This window comes from Sceloporus occidentalis, unplaced genomic scaffold (genome assembly GCF_023333645.1).
Source record: "Sceloporus occidentalis isolate IW3139 unplaced genomic scaffold, rSceOcc1.0.p SCAF_5, whole genome shotgun sequence".
Taxonomy (NCBI): domain Eukaryota; kingdom Metazoa; phylum Chordata; class Lepidosauria; order Squamata; family Phrynosomatidae; genus Sceloporus; species Sceloporus occidentalis.
Window position 1 is genome coordinate 40,610,700 of NW_028316985.1, and position 15,780 is coordinate 40,626,479.

General features: G+C 40.7%; 1 protein-coding gene across 2 annotated transcripts in view; it reads left to right on the plus strand.

Annotated features, from left to right (window-relative positions):
* Nucleotides 1-15,780, plus strand: part of LOC149312042 (cytosolic carboxypeptidase 2-like) — a 53,560-nt gene that overhangs the window by 16,521 nt on the left and 21,259 nt on the right. For both annotated transcript variants that reach the window (XM_089523825.1, XM_089523826.1), the window contains exons 7-13: nucleotides 954-1,736; nucleotides 2,529-2,694; nucleotides 4,569-4,695; nucleotides 5,322-5,422; nucleotides 5,544-5,632; nucleotides 6,032-6,080; nucleotides 7,559-7,657. In XM_089523825.1, the coding sequence (XP_089379951.1) occupies nucleotides 954-1,736; nucleotides 2,529-2,694; nucleotides 4,569-4,695; nucleotides 5,322-5,422; nucleotides 5,544-5,632; nucleotides 6,032-6,080; nucleotides 7,559-7,657 (1,414 nt within the window). The remainder of the gene's footprint in view (nucleotides 1-953; nucleotides 1,737-2,528; nucleotides 2,695-4,568; nucleotides 4,696-5,321; nucleotides 5,423-5,543; nucleotides 5,633-6,031; nucleotides 6,081-7,558; nucleotides 7,658-15,780) is intronic.

Genomic DNA, 15,780 nt, shown 5'->3' on the forward strand with positions numbered 1-15,780 from the left:
GAATTGAGTTGAAAGATTGGACACATTTAAATGCCACAGGTATACATACATGTGGGTTTGTTTGTTTTTTAAGTCAAGGCATATTTTCAAGATCAAAGAATGATACGCTGCTTTGATAATGTTGCAATCCCAACCAAGTTGATAAAAGATTAGAGAAAACTATAGTTTCTGGCAAGATAGTCCTGAGAGCATTGTACAACCTATATTGTACAACCTATATTATAAATTCCTCTGCAGTAGTCTTGCAGTTGAGCATGGGATCAATGTCTTTAATTGTGACTGACAGCTGTCTATTTACATGCTTTATAAGCCAGGCAGAAACAAATACAGGTTGAGTATCCCTTATCCAGAATTCCTAAATCCAAAGTACTCCAAAATCCAAAATTTTTTGATCTACAGCATGAGTAGCATAGCATGTACTTGTACTGTATTTGTAAAGCTGTAGAGAGATACTGCTGGAGAGAGATGCAAGGATCTGTGAAATGGCAGGAATCCCTGCCTCCTGCCATTTCACAGATCCTCACTCTCTCCCTGAACATGTTCTGCACAAGTTGGGATAGATGACTAATATACATCATTATGCCTCATTGTGTACATGCAAATACAGGTAGTCCAAAAAGCAAAATAAGGAACACTTCTTGTCCCACACATTTCAGGTAAGTGATACTCAACCTGTAGCTTGACTGGCTTGTAGAGCAAAAAGCCTTTTGTTTCCTCACTTACTGTTAACTCACATGCAAATATGTCACTGAACATGTTCTACACAAGTTGGGATAGATGACTAATTGACAACAAGGTCTTTAGACAAAATATTCACAAAAATAGAATCAGAGCTGGAAGGGAACTGCAGGGTTCATGTTGTCCGAAAAGTCCATCAGTAAAACATATCATTATATTGAATGTCTTACTGTATAATTTATAGTAAAAATATTTTTCTCTTTCCCCCCTGTCAGTAGTGATTTTGAGTACGAGCTGACACTACGTACTGATCTCTACACAAAAAGACACACTCAGTGGTATTACTTCCAGGTCACTAACACCCAAGCAGGAATGCCTTATCGTTTCACTATTGTCAACTTCACCAAGCCAGCAAGCTTGTACAATCGTGGGATGCGTCCATTACTGTATTCAGAAACAGAAGCGAAGATACGTAAGGTGGGCTGGCAGAGGACAGGAAATGAAATCAAATATTACAAAAACAATCTCAGCCAAGATGGACGCCAGTATTTTTCCCTGACATGGACATTCCAGTTCCCACATGACAGGGACACCTGCTATTTTGCCCACTGCTATCCTTACACATACAGCAAATTGCAAGACTACCTGTCAGACATTGCAAGAGACCCAAGTCGGTCGAAGTTCTGCAAGATCCGCATTTTGTGTCATTCCTTGGCTAGAAATATAGTCTATGTCTTAACCATCACCAACCCCTTGCAGGATTGCAAGGAGGAAAAACGCAAAGCAGCCATTATTTTGACAGCTAGGGTGCACCCAGGTGAAACTAACAGTTCCTGGATGATGAAAGGCTTTTTGGATTACATTTTGGGAGATTCAAGTAATGCCCAGTTGCTCCGAGACACATTTATTTTTAAGGTGGTGCCAATGTTGAATCCAGATGGTGTGATTGTGGGCAATTACCGCTGTTCTTTAGCGGGCAGGGATTTAAATCGGAATTATAAATCAGATCTCAAGGAATCCTTCCCTTCTGTATGGTACACCCGCACCATGATCAAAAGGTAAAAAGGTAACACCATCATTCTTCTCTGCTTGTATAGCAACTCTTTGTGCATTATTTATTGTTGTTATTCCCAGTCAAATTGACTTCACCCTATAAGAGATTCATCAGTGTTATTAGCTGTTATTAAGTAGCGTATGACTTGTATTCAACTTGTTCTGTTGAGCTTAGTTCGGGGATTAATGAATTTTGATTTTGTTTAATTTTTTTAAAATGTTGTCAAATGTCATTTGCAATGGAAAAAGCTTTTTTCTTCCATATATACATTATCTTATTTATTTTTTATTTATTTATCTTGATGGACGGAAGGCATGACGCATATGCAAAACATGGAAAATTTACTTTTGGAAGCAAAATGCAGTTGCTTGTCCCACATGGAATAGATCTGTTGAATCAATAGGATTGACGTTAAGTGTTGACATTCTATTTAGCAGTGGCTTTGGTGAGTCTACTCTAGTTGGAATTGGAAATTAGATCTTGAAATGCAGTCCCCAGAATTCCCCAGCCAACATACTGGGTGGGGGATTCTAGGAATCATAACTCAAACTCTAACTGCAAGTTCAGTTCAACTCTCGTATTCATTGGAAAAAGTCATATTCACAATGACAAAGCTAACCATTACCCTACTGAAGGTTGTTCTAATGGCTACATGACATAAAGCAATAGTCCTCTCAAAATGTGGTCCAAGATGTCATGTAGTTTCTATTATAACACCCAAAAATGCATGCTTGGCATTATATATTACATATAGATTGGTTTCAATATCCATATATAAATTTCTCCTTTTTTACAGAATGATGGAAGAACGCAGCGTTCTCCTATATTGTGACCTTCATGGTCATAGCAGGAAAGAGAATGTCTTCATGTATGGCTGTGAAAAAAGAGATCAGCAAGAAGAAGGATCATGCTTACACCAGCGCATTTTTCCTTTCATTATGAGCAAAAACTGCCCAGATAAAGTAAACCAAACCATACATTTTAATAGTTATATTAGAATTTCCTTTTTTATTATTATTCTTTACTGTATTTATACCCTGCCCTTCAGCCCTAGTATAGTCGGACCTTTAAATCTGCAAGTGATCTGTTCTGGACACCGCCATGGATACGAGAAAGTGCAGGACCTCAAGTCCAGTTGTCTCTAATAGCATGTGCTGCCATTGGCAAGCCTGCAGATAACAAGCCCTCACTGTATATCAGTATCTTAGCAGTTCAAGTGATAAAACATGTTACCCCTTCAGGTTAATAAATATTTTAAAATAGTGTTAGCTATGTTGTGTTACCTGTTAAACATTGCAGATCTGCTTCACAGCACTCTTTAAAAGCACATGCCCCCCCTTAAGTTTCTTAAGTAGTTTATCATGCAAGAGTGTATGTTCTTTCACATGCTAAATTGTTTGTGCTCTAAACAGTTAGAGGAGCAGTCCGTAATCCATTGTGTTGTATCCTATCGAAATATAAAGCATGACTATTCATGGTGAATAACAACATCTCATTCTCTGTATACTGCATTAAATGTGTTTCTGAAATGTTTGAAGGTAATGCTTTGGGGTTTTAGAATCTGTTTCTCACAGCATCCCCAATATTATCAGTAGTATCACTCAGGAGGTGGGTATGGACTGCAACCTGGGGGGGGGAGGGTGTACATCTGGCGGTGTGGTACACCAAGTGGGACTGACGTAGCTGTTGAGTGAGCACGAAAGGGCATAGCATCCCTTTCTCACTTGCCCAGCAGCAGTGCAAGACTCAAAATGACTGCCTGGAACTGTCACACAGTCCCCCACAGCAGCGAGTGCTGCTGTGGCAGGTGCTGCCTTTTGTTTGGGATCCATCACAGCTGCTCTCTTGAGCAGCTGCACCAGGCTCTAAAGATCCCTTGGAGGCCACAGAACCACCCTTCTCAGCAGCTGCCATCTCTGGCAGCGGGCAGTTCCTTCCCTTCAGAGGCCACTGAACCACCCCCACCCCAGCAGCAGTCTGGAGAGACAGTGGTCAACCAGGGGAAGGTCACCTCACCACAGGATGTAATGCCTCTGAATATTACAGTAACTGTTTAAAAAAAACAAACATGTCTAATTGATGTCTTCATTGAAATATGTAAATCACAAAAGCTTACTCTTAAAATAGTTAATACCTCACATAGGCATTTACAGAGACTGATCAAAATACAAATTCCTTTCTCAGAGTTTAGAATCCAAATTTTGACAGTGAGAAAGGGAAACAGCGAAAGAAGGGAAATGCAGGAAAGAAAAGGGTATATTAACAAGGTATTAATATGAGCAAGTGCAGTTACAAATATATTAACAGAAATTTAAATATGTGATGCTCTGAGACATTTCCATATGTGATTCTAAAGCTATAATAATAGCATAATGATTTTAGAATGCACAGACTTTCCATATAGGGTATACTGTATATATTTGTTTTTAATGCTGGAGGGACAAAAAAGCATGAACAACCATGATTTTTACTGCTAATGGTAATACAATTTATATCTTAATTTTTGTGAGTTTATAATAGGCATATCACTACATTATAGTGGGGATATAGTGGGATATAAATATTTTGATGATGATGATGATGATGATGCCATAGTGGTAAAATGTCATGTCATTTATTTGCTTCACCCACTGCATCAGTGACCACTTCTGATGTGGCAAAGGGAAATGCACAGGATCATATGCCACATCACAAGTACATGAAACTACAATCACAGAACATGACATAAGGAAACTATTTTCAATCACAGGTGTACATTTGCTATAATGTCTGGCTTGTCTCATTGATAGAAAACAGGGCGATTCATTAACACTGATTCCACTTCTTTTTCTCTAAGTTCTCATTTCCAGACTGCAGTTTCAAAATACAAAAAGGCAAGGAAGGAACAGGCCGAGTAGTTATGTGGAAGATGGGAATCAGCAACAGCTATACCTTGGAAGTTACTTTTTGCGGATCTAAACTGGGTAAGGCAAATATAGTATTATTTCAGAACTATTACCGAGATACGTAGCAAAGTCTTCTGTTTTGCAGTTAAGACAGCCAGAAAAGCTACTGTGTTTACATAGGACTTATTTACACAATAGACTGGCTTAATTTGCACTCCCTATTCTTTGGGAATTGTACTTTTGTGAGAACAGGACAGGGAGTAACGATAAGTAATAGAAAATTTCAAGCAGTATATTATGGGTCTCAGACTCCTTTGAGACAAGCCATCATACGTAAACTGATATAGATACGCGCACACACACACACACACACACACACACACGTGTGTGTGCGTGCGTGCGTGTATAGTGTTTTTGAGTCTATTAGGTTGAAACAGGCCCAGTTTCTCCTGTCAGTGCAAACTGGAAGTAGACTTTAGCCAGAAAAAGGGCCTTTTTCTGATAGTCTGAGAGAAGGCACATTCAACAAACATGTAGGAAAAAGTGTAGAATACATTGCTGGGGCAGGAGATTGTATTATATGTTTGTGGGACAGCAGTGAGAATTCAGATTTCCAAGTCACACTACAGTAGATAAAATTATTGTTGAAACTATGTGAGAGAGGTATTTTTTTGATTAGTGAGGGTTCCCCCTTCATGTTCTAGGTAATAGACATGGTACCCACTTCAGTACTAAGGATCTGGAATCCATAGGTTACCATTTCTGTGATTCACTGTTGGACTTCTGTAATCAAAAGAAAGACAAGGTAATGCAAAGAAACATTTCTTTCATATAGAACACTAGCAATAAAGACAAAGGGATTATTTTTTACATAGAAGGAGTGATGCACTGAAATTTACTTTTAATTAAGTGTGTGATCTCCCCAGTATAATGAATGCCTGAAGGAACTGGAAGAAATGGTGAAACGGGATGATCACATTGCTTCTCTCAATGACACAGTAGACAAAGATTCCAGGTAAATTGAGCTGTTCTTATATGCTTACATTTCTAAATTATCATTGAATGGAGGAATCAGTAGCTTTGCCATGTCTTTCAGATGTTATCTGAATATATAATTTATATAGTGTGCAGGTGAATCTTCATTGTTGTGTGTCTTCAATTTTTTCTGACTTATGGCTACCCTAACGTGAACCTATCACATGATTTTCTGGGCAAGATTTGTTCATTGGAGTGGGGGATGGGGGGTTGCCATGGCCTTCTTTCTGAGGCTGGCAAAATGTGACTTGTCCAAGATCACCCAGTGGGTAGTCTAATGTTCAAAACACTACACCATGCTGGCTCTCACTTAATGAATCTTCATTAACATTATTGAATCCACAACCTTGCACATAAAAACTTTTTTTTTCTTTTGCAGCTCTGATAGCTCAGATTACAATGAAACTGCTATTAAAGTAGACTCCCAGGTATGTTAAAATTTTTCATTAAGGGTTGAACTTCTTAGTTTTTTTCAGTTACCTGAAATTAATTTGGTCACCCCTTAGTGTGGACATAAACATTACAGTGTACTGCTGGAGAGCAGTTTCTTACTAATCACTACTGGTGTCTGAGGCATACATTGATGTGTTTTAGTTTTGGTGCAGAATTATAGAATCATAGAGTTGGAAGAGACCACAAGGGCCATCCAGTGCAACCCCATTCTGCCATGCAGGAACTCTCAATCAAAGCCTACCCAACAGGTGGTCATCCAGCCTCTGTTTAAAGACCTGCAAGGAAGGAGACTCCACCACTCTCCGAGGAAGTGTGTTCCACTGTCGAACAGCCCTTACTGTCAGGAAGTTTCTCCTAATGTTGAGGTGGAATCTCTTTTCCTGCAGTTTGCATCCTTTGTTCTGAGTCCTGTTCTCTGAAGCAGCAGAAAACAAGCTTGTTCCCTCCTCAATATGACATTCCTTCTAGTATTTAAACATGGCTATCATATCACCTCTTAACCTGCTCTTCTCCAGACTAAACATCCCCTGCTGCCTAAGGCATTCCTCATAGGGCATAGTTTCAAGACCTTTCACCATTTTAGTCTCCCTCCTTTGGATACACTCCAGTTTCTCAATGTCTCAAGAAAGGGTTAGACTGGTTATTAATGTCTAATTGTAAATAAAATATAGAGAAAATTCACTTTGAGTTTTAGAAAGAAAGAAAGTGTTATAAGAATTAGCCCCTTCTCCTTATCTGTACGATCTAGTATAATTTACCATGCCAGCATCATTACAATGTGGGTTTCTGCCTCTAGCCAGCAGTAAGTTAATGATATGGAGAAAGATGGGGTCATGGATATAGGATATGTTGCATGAGATGGTATTGAGGGAAATGAGAAATATGATATGTGGAGATAAAGGCTCAGTACAGACCGCCAAAAAACGGTGGCCTACCAGCGTCTATTTTTCCTCCAGAGGCAAGCCACCGCCGCCAAATCGCACAGCTTCCCTGCGGAGGAAAAAGAACCCAAGTAAAGCAGGTTCTTTTAAAGCCACAAGGGCGGCATGCACTTGTTACATAAGTGCCATGCAGCAACGTGCAGACGCCACACGGTGCTTACGTAATAATGGTGGCACCCATATACACAGAGCACCGCCATTGTTACGCCATCCGTCCATACTAGGGTTAGGGACAGTGCGGTTGGCTCACGGTCCCTAACCCTAGTGTCAGCCCTGGTACGCCGCTTATTGGCGGTATGTAGCGGGCCATAGGTACTCTTTTTGCAACAGTTCTATATTTCTTGGGGGAAAATTGTTCTGTCCATAAATATTTTTCAGTTACTGAGATACAGAAAAAGTTCTTAAAAGCCTTAAATAAAAATTACAAAATTGATATTTGTGATTGAAAAATTACAGAATTGATAGCTATTAAATCTAGCTCTGAGTTCTTAGTAGCCTTTTTTTCTTACTAGGCAAAGCTAAAAAAGAAGTGTCTGAAAACAAAGAAGCAAAGGACTTCCTTTCTTGAATCATCTGCAAGAAGAATGCCTAAACAGTCCCATGAACCAATGGTAGATTATAATTTTTCTGTATTTGATATTAATTAAACTGATTAGTATTTCTACATTAGAATCATAGAATCGTAGAGTTGTAAGAAACCACAAGGGCCATCCAGTCCAACCCCCTACCATGCAGGAAATCTCAATCAAAGCATCCCCAACAGATGGCCCTCCAGCCTCTGCTTAAAGACCTCCAAAGAAGGAGACTCCACTACACTCCGAGGGAGTGTGTTCCACTGCCAAACAGCCCTCATTGTCAGGACATTCCTCCTAATGTTGAGGTCAATCTCTTTTCCTGCAGCTTGCATCCATTGCTCTGGGTTCTAGTCTCTGGAGCAGCAGAAAACAAGTTCGCTCTCTCCTCAATATGACATCCCTTCAAATATTTAAACAGTGCTATCACCTCTTAACCTTCTTTTCTCCAGGCTAAACGTCCCCAGCTCCCTAAGTCGTTCCTCATAGGACATGGTTTCCAGACCATTTTAGTCGCCCTCCTTTGGACATGCTCCAGTTTCTCAATGTCCTTTTTGAATTGTGGTGCCCAGAACTGGACACAATATTCCAAGTGGGGCCTGACCAAAGCAGAATACAGTGGCACTATTACTTCTCTTGATCTAGACATTATACTTTTATTGATGCAGCCTAAAATTGCATTGGCCTTTTTAGCTGCCACATCACACTGTTCACTCATGTTCAACTTTTGGTCTACTTGGACTCCAAGATCCCTTTCACATGTAGTCTCATTCAGCCAGGTGTCCCCCATCTTATATCTGTGCATTTCATTTTTCCATCTTAAGTGCAGTACCTTACATTTCTCCATGCTGAATGTCATTTTGTTAGCTTTGGCCCAGCTTTCTAGTCTATTCAGGCCGTTGTGAATTTTGATCCTGTCCTCTGGAGTATTAGCTATTCCTCCTAATTTGGTGTCATCTGCAATTTTGATGCGTATGCCCCCAATTTTGTCATCCAAGTTATTGATAAAGATGTTGAATAACACTGGCTCCAGGACAGAGCCCTGTGGGACCCCACTGGTCACTTCTCTCCAGGATGAAAAGGAGCCATTGCTGAGCACCCTTTGGCTTCAGCCAGTCGACCAATTACAAATCCATGTAACAGTTATCTTGTTATATTGCATATAACATTGGCAAGAAACTAGAACAATAAACAATATGTTACATGCTTTGAGAAGGTTTTGAACATTATTTTAGCATAAACTGAAGAAAATTTCAATGCCAAGAAAATGTCCAGCCATGGGCCTCAGGCTTAGGCACCTCTATTTTTTCTCCTGTTTTATTCTTTTATGGCTGAATCAGACAAACTGTATGTAAATTTGGGACATATTCCTTATATTGCAGGACCTAAACCTCTAGAAAGGTTATATCAGGAGAGATTTCTTCTTCTGTTCAGTTAGAAATGGAAGAGGGGACTCCAGGTGATGGCGGTTTGATGTTGCTGCATGAGCTCCACAGCAATGAGAGCTTAGGCAGCAAAATAGCTGGCTAAAAGGCAGTCAGTCAATGCAATTCTCTCTGGAGAAAGAGAGAATATGAGATCATGCACACATGCTCTGAAACACTGCTCCTCGTAAAAAGACGGTAGAATTCTTAGCAGTCATGAGAAGGTAGAGGGAGGGGGGCAGGATTAAAACCATGCCGAAACTACTTAAGCAAGTCTTTAATGGACACTAGACCTGCAAATTGTCACTTTGTTAATTACATCTTAGCTACCTAATTTACAGTTGAAGAGAGATCTTTCAATTGGCTGTAAAACCTCAGTGAGTTGCCTTCATTTTAAACAAGAAGGAAATGAAAATTATTCATAAGACATTAGTTTGAAAGCAAAAAAGCATTAATTTTCTTAGCTGCAGAAAAGGCCTTTCACAGCTTGAATTGGATTTTCTTGTTTATAATTTTGGAGGATATGAACTTTGCAAATAATTTTATTAAAAGAGTTGCATCGATATACCTCAGAAAAAGCACAAATAATTGTTAATGGAGAATTAACAAAACCTGATTAGATTAAAAAAGGAACTAAACAAGGATACCCATTTTCTCCACTTTTGTTTATTTTGGTTTTTTAAGTACTGAATAGAGATATAAGATGAAAGAATATTGGGAAGAAAGATTTAAAAGTAAATGTATAAAGGTATTTGCAGATTATTTGGCGATACATTTGAAAAATCCTTTGGAAGTGTTAACTGAAAAATTAAAAGCTTTTGGTGTGTTGGCAGGCTTTAATATTAATAATCCAAAGACAATGATGTGAACAAAAATATGAATATAGAAGATCAAGTTGAACTGATGGATAAAACTGTTTTTAAAACTGAGAAGAAAGTTAAATATTAGGTATTGCTATGATGGATATAATTGTATGTTATTTCAAAAAGTTATGTTAAGGCATGGAATGAAATTAAGAAGGACATGTTAAGATGGGAGAAACTAAATCTGTCACTAGATTTCTGAATAAAAATGAATATTTTGCCTAGAATGATGTTTCTTTTTCAGACAATACTTGTTTTGACAACGGATGCACCATTTAAGCTATGGCATATCCACGTTTATATGACGAGTGGGGGGCAACACAAATTAAATATAAATATTACAAGGTGCAAAGGAGAGTGGAGGACTGGGTTTATTGGATTTTAAATTGTATTTTACAGCCTGCTGTTTTGTTTGAATAAAAGAATGGGTGTTGTTGAGAAATAAAAGACTATTATTGCTGGAAGGGCATTATCTGGAGTTTGGATTACATAGAATCATAGAATCATAGAATCGTAGAGTTGGAAGAGACCACTAGGGCCATCCAGTCCAACCCCCTGCCATGCAGGAAATCCAAATCAAAGCATCCCTGACAGATGGCCATCCAGCCTCTGTTTAAAGACCTCTAAGGAAGGAGACTCTATCACCTTCCGAGGAAGTGCATTCCACTGTCGAACAGCCCTTACTGTCAGGAAGTTCCTCCTAATGTTCAGGTGGAATCTCTTTTCCTGTAGTTTGCATCCATTGTTCCGGGTCCTGTTCTCTGGAGCAGCAGAAAACAAGCTTGCTCCCTCCTCAATATGACATCCTTTCAAATATTTAAACAGGGCTATCATATCACCTCTTAACCTTCTATTCTCCAGGCTAAACATCCCCAGCTCCCTAAGTCGTTCCTTATAGGGCATGTTTTCCAGACCCTTCACCATTTTTGTCGCCCTCCTTTGGACACGCTCCAGTTTCTCAATGTCCTTTCTGAATTGTGGTGCCCAGAACTGGACACAATATTCTAGGTGGGGCCTGACCAGAGCAGAATACAGTGGCACTATTACTTCTCTTGATCTAGACACTATACTTCTATTGATGCAGCCTAAAATAGCATTGGCCTTTTTAGCTGCCACATCACACTGTTCACTCATGTTCAACTTGTGGTCTACTTGGACTCCTAGATCCCTTTCACACGTAGTTTCATTCAGCCAGGTGTCACCCATCCTATATCTGTGCATTTTATTTTTCCGCCCTAAGTGCAATACCTTACATTTCTCTGTGTTGAATTTCATTTTGTTAGCTTTGGCCCAGCTTTCTAGTCTATTCAGGTCGTTTTGAATCTTGATCCTGTCCTCTGGGGTATTAGCTATTCCCCCTAATTTGGTGTCATCTGCAAATTTGATAAGTATGCTCCCAATTCTGTCATCCAGGTCATTGATAAAGATGTTGAATAGCACTGGGCCCAGGAAAGAGCCCTGTGGGACCCCACTGGTCACTTCTCTCCAGGATGAAAAGGAGCCATTGTTGAGCACCCTTTGGGTTCGGCCGGTCAACCAATTACAGATCCATTTAACAGTTCCTTTGTCTAGCCCACATTTTACAAGCTTGTTTGCAAGAATGTCATGGGAAACCTTGTCAAAGGCCTTACTGAAATCCAGATATACTATATCCACAGCATTCCCTTCATCTACCAAGCTGGTAATTTTATCAAAGAAAGAGATTAGATTTGTCTGGCATGACTTGTTTCTCTGAAACCCATGTTGACTTTTTGTGATTATGGCATTGCCTTCTAGATGTTCACAGACTCTCTGTTTAATGATCTGCTCCAGAATCTTTCCTAGAACTGATGTCAGACTAACTGGACGATAATTGTTGGGATCCTCTTTTTTCCCCTTTTTGAAGATGGGGACAACGTTTGCCCTTCGCCAGTCTGCTGGGATCTCTCCTGTTCTCCAGGAGTTTTCAAATATGATTGCCAATGGCTCCGATATTACTTTTGCCAGTTCTTTTAATACCCTTGGATGGAGTTCATCTGGTCCCGGAGACTTAAATTCATTTAGATTAACAAGGTGTTCCTCTACTATCTCTTTACTTATTCTGTGCTGAAATTCACCTATTCTGTCCTCTGCTCCATTATCCTCAGGTTGAGCACCCTTTTCCTTTTCTGAGAAGACTGAGGCAAAGAAGGTGTTGAGTAATTCTGCCTTTTCTCTATCTCCTGTTAGCATTTTGCCATCTTCTCCACGCAGTGGCCCTACCGTTTCCTTCTTCTTCCTCTTGCTGCGGACATATCCAAAAAAGCCCTTTTTATTGTTCTTAACCTCTCTAGCAAGCCTGAGTTCATTCTGCGCTTTAGCTTTTCTGACTTTACCCCTACACATGCCTACTATTTCTTTGAATTCCTTTTTCGTGATTTCCTCCTTTTTCCATTTCTTATACATGTTCCGTTTCAAACTTAGCTCGGTTGAAAGTTCCTTAGTCATCCATCCTAGTTTCTTGAGACACCTCCCATTTTTCTTTCTCACTGGAACTGTTTGAAATTGTGCCTTCAGTATCTCCCTTTTGAGAAAGTCCCATCCGTCCTGAACTCCTTTATCTTTTAGTATTTCTGACCATGGAATCGCCCTCAATACTTCTCTAAGTTTACTGAAATCCGCTCTCCTAAAGTCTAGGATGCGTGTCTGACTCTTCCTGGCTTCTCCTTTCCACTGTATTACAAACTCCAGGAGAACATGGTCACTTCCACCTAATGATCCCACCACTTGCACCCCATTAACCAAGTCATCCTTGTTGGTTAGGATCAGATCTAAAATAGCTGACCCCCTTGTTGCCTCTTCCACCTTTTGGACCATGAAATTGTCTTCCAGGCAAGTGAGGAATTTGCTAGACCTTGAGGATTTTGCTGAGTTTGACTTCCAGCAAATATCAGGATAGTTGAAATCGCCCATCACTACTACATCTCTCTTTTCTGACTGTGTGGTCATCTGTTCTAGAAAGATATCATCCAATTCCTCAGTCTGACTTGGGGGTCTGTAGTAGACTCCCACCGTAACACCCTTGTTGTTTCCCTCCCCTTTGATTCTTATCCAGATGCTCTCCACCTGGCTTCCATGATTGATGTCCAGGATCTCTTCACTGGTGTAAATATCTCTGACATATAGTGCTATTCCTCCTCCTTTCCTGTTTGGCCTATTTCTCTTAATAAGGTTATACCCCTCTATTTCCACATTCCAATCATGAGACTCATCCCACCAGGTTTCAGTGATGCCTATTATATCATATTTGCTTTGTTGTACTAGGAGTTCGAGTTCATCTTGCTTATTTCCCATGCTCTGTGCATTAGTGTAGAGACATCGCAGACCATGGTTCCCTTTTACTTGATGCCTGTGCAAGTTTTTTTGCCTCCCACTGTTGGGTCCTTGCACTGTTTGCCTTGTTTCCTCTGTCAGTTTGACTATTTTCACCATCCCTTTCACCTTCCTTAATATTGTCTCCCTTCCCCTCGGAACTCAGTTTAAAGCTCTCCTGATCAAGTTCTTGAGACTGTTGGCAAAAACATTTCTTCCAACTGGCGTGAGATGCAACCCATCTGTTGCAAGAAGTCCCTCCTCATGGAACCGCAGCCCATGATCGAAGAATCCAAATCCTTCTCGGCGGCACCATCTGCGAAGCCAGTTGTTCACATCTACTATTTTCCTCTCCCTTCCTGGACCATGCCCTTCAACTGGCAGAAGAGACGCGATGACAACCTGTACATCCATTCTTTTCAGCTTCCTACCAAGCGCCTCGTAATCCATTTTGATGTTCTGAATGCTGTGTCTTGCAGTATCATTAGTTCCCACGTGGACCAAAAGGAAGGGGTATTGGTCAGTAGGCTTGACCAGTCTTGTCAGCCTCTCTGTCACATCACGGATCTTTGCACCTGGAAGACAACACACCTCTCGAGACATCTTGTCAGGCCTACAAATCACTGCTTCTGTACCCCTCAGCAAGGAGTCCCCCACTACGACCACACGCCTCCTCCGTAGCTTAGCAGCGACTGTTCCCTCGGGTGGGACTCTCAGGCTCCCCTGCTCTGTCCCTGAAGTCTGTCCATGTTGCTCTTCTTCATCCTCCTTGATAAGGGAAAGAGCTTCGAATCGATTCTCTAGCTGCAAGCTCCCCGAACAATTCCTTCTTGGCTTACTTCTCTTTGTGACATTCCTCCAGCTGTCTGCCTCCTCTGTTTGGCAAGTGACCTCTTCCACCCTAGCATCTTCCTCTGCATGGTACTCATCTAAGATGGTTAGTTCTATTGTGTCCAGGAAATCCTCTTGTTCCCTAATATGCTGAAGTGTAGCTACTCTGGACTCCAGCTGCTGCACTTTCTCCTCCAAGAGTGCTACCAACTTGCACTTGGTGCATGTGAAGTTCTCCACTTCTGTAGGCAAGAAGAGGAACATCCCACAAGAGTTGCAGGTGACTGCGGCAGATCCCTCGTTGTCCATACTGCAAAGTCTTTAGTAATAAATATAACAGTCAATCTACTGGGAATACTTCTTTTAAGGTAAGTACTGGCTGCTATCTTACACTTAAAGGGAAGGTTCTGTTTCAATATCTGATTCTAACCTGATGTCACTTGAGCAGAGTTGTTGAGTTAAAGAAAACGAAAATGCCAAGCAGCTCCTCTCCTTCTCCTCTCTCTGGCCGGACTGTTCTGGAAGGCTCTGGAAGCTGGTATATAAAGCTAGTCTGCTAGCTCTGCCCCTTGTGACTCACAGATGTGACTCACAGAAGCTCCGCCCCTTCAGCAACGAGCACACGGTCTCAAGCACACGGTCTCAAAAATGGCTGCCAAGCAGCTCCTCTCCTTCTCCTCTCTCTGGCCGGACTGTTCTGGAAGGCTCTGGAAGCTGGTATATAAAGCTAGTCTGCTAGCTCCACCCCTTGTGACTCACAGATGTGACTCACAGAAGCTCCGCCCCTTCAGCAACAAGCACACGGTCTCAAGCACACGGTCTCAAAAATGGCTGCCAAGCAGCTCCTCTCCTTCTCCTCTCTCTGGCCGGACACATGGATAGTTATGGTACAATAAAGTTAACGTAGATTTTAAAAATCATTTTGTGAACCATTCCTTGTTGAGAATGTGGAATAGATATAAGCCCAGGCTGTGCCCAAAAATCTTTTATGAGCATCTATACAAGAAACGTTTTATACAAAAGAAGCAATAAATAATGAAAGATGACTAACATATTAAGACCTCTTAGAGATTTTTCAAGGGAAATATAAATCAAGAGAGCAGTTAATAGTAGAAGGAAAATGTTTTAAATGGTTTTCTTACTGTCATTTATCATAAAGATTTATGATTGGGCAAAATAAAATCATGGTTTTGAACAAAAGTCAGAATTTGAAGTGCAATTATAGCATGGTTTGTGCAGCCTGCGTAGGTTCACACTGAAGCTTTACACCAGGATAGCCACCAAGTAACGTATCACGGAGCCGTGTGGCTGTTCAGGAATCTTCTCCATTCCTTCTTGAAGCTGATAAAGCAGACTCAAACAGATGTCTCTTCAAAGAGACTCTTTAATCTTCAGTTGCTATATTTACAGAATACAAAGCTACTTTCACTATACATCAACAACCAACCAACCATCAACCCACACTGTTTTCTGAGGCTTGTCCCTTATATACACTCGTGCCATGCGGCCACTAAGTCCTGCCTCTTCTTGCTGTGTCACCTTATTTCTTGTCCCCCAAGCAAGATGACTATGCATGTTTACAGTAGTTTTGCAACACTTTGTAGTGCTTTCCAACACATGATGACCTTGCAGACACATGTCTTGATCCAGCTGAATCCAATTACTTGGTTACCAAACTGCAGAGTTAACCATTGTTACCTTTGTCACCCTTCCC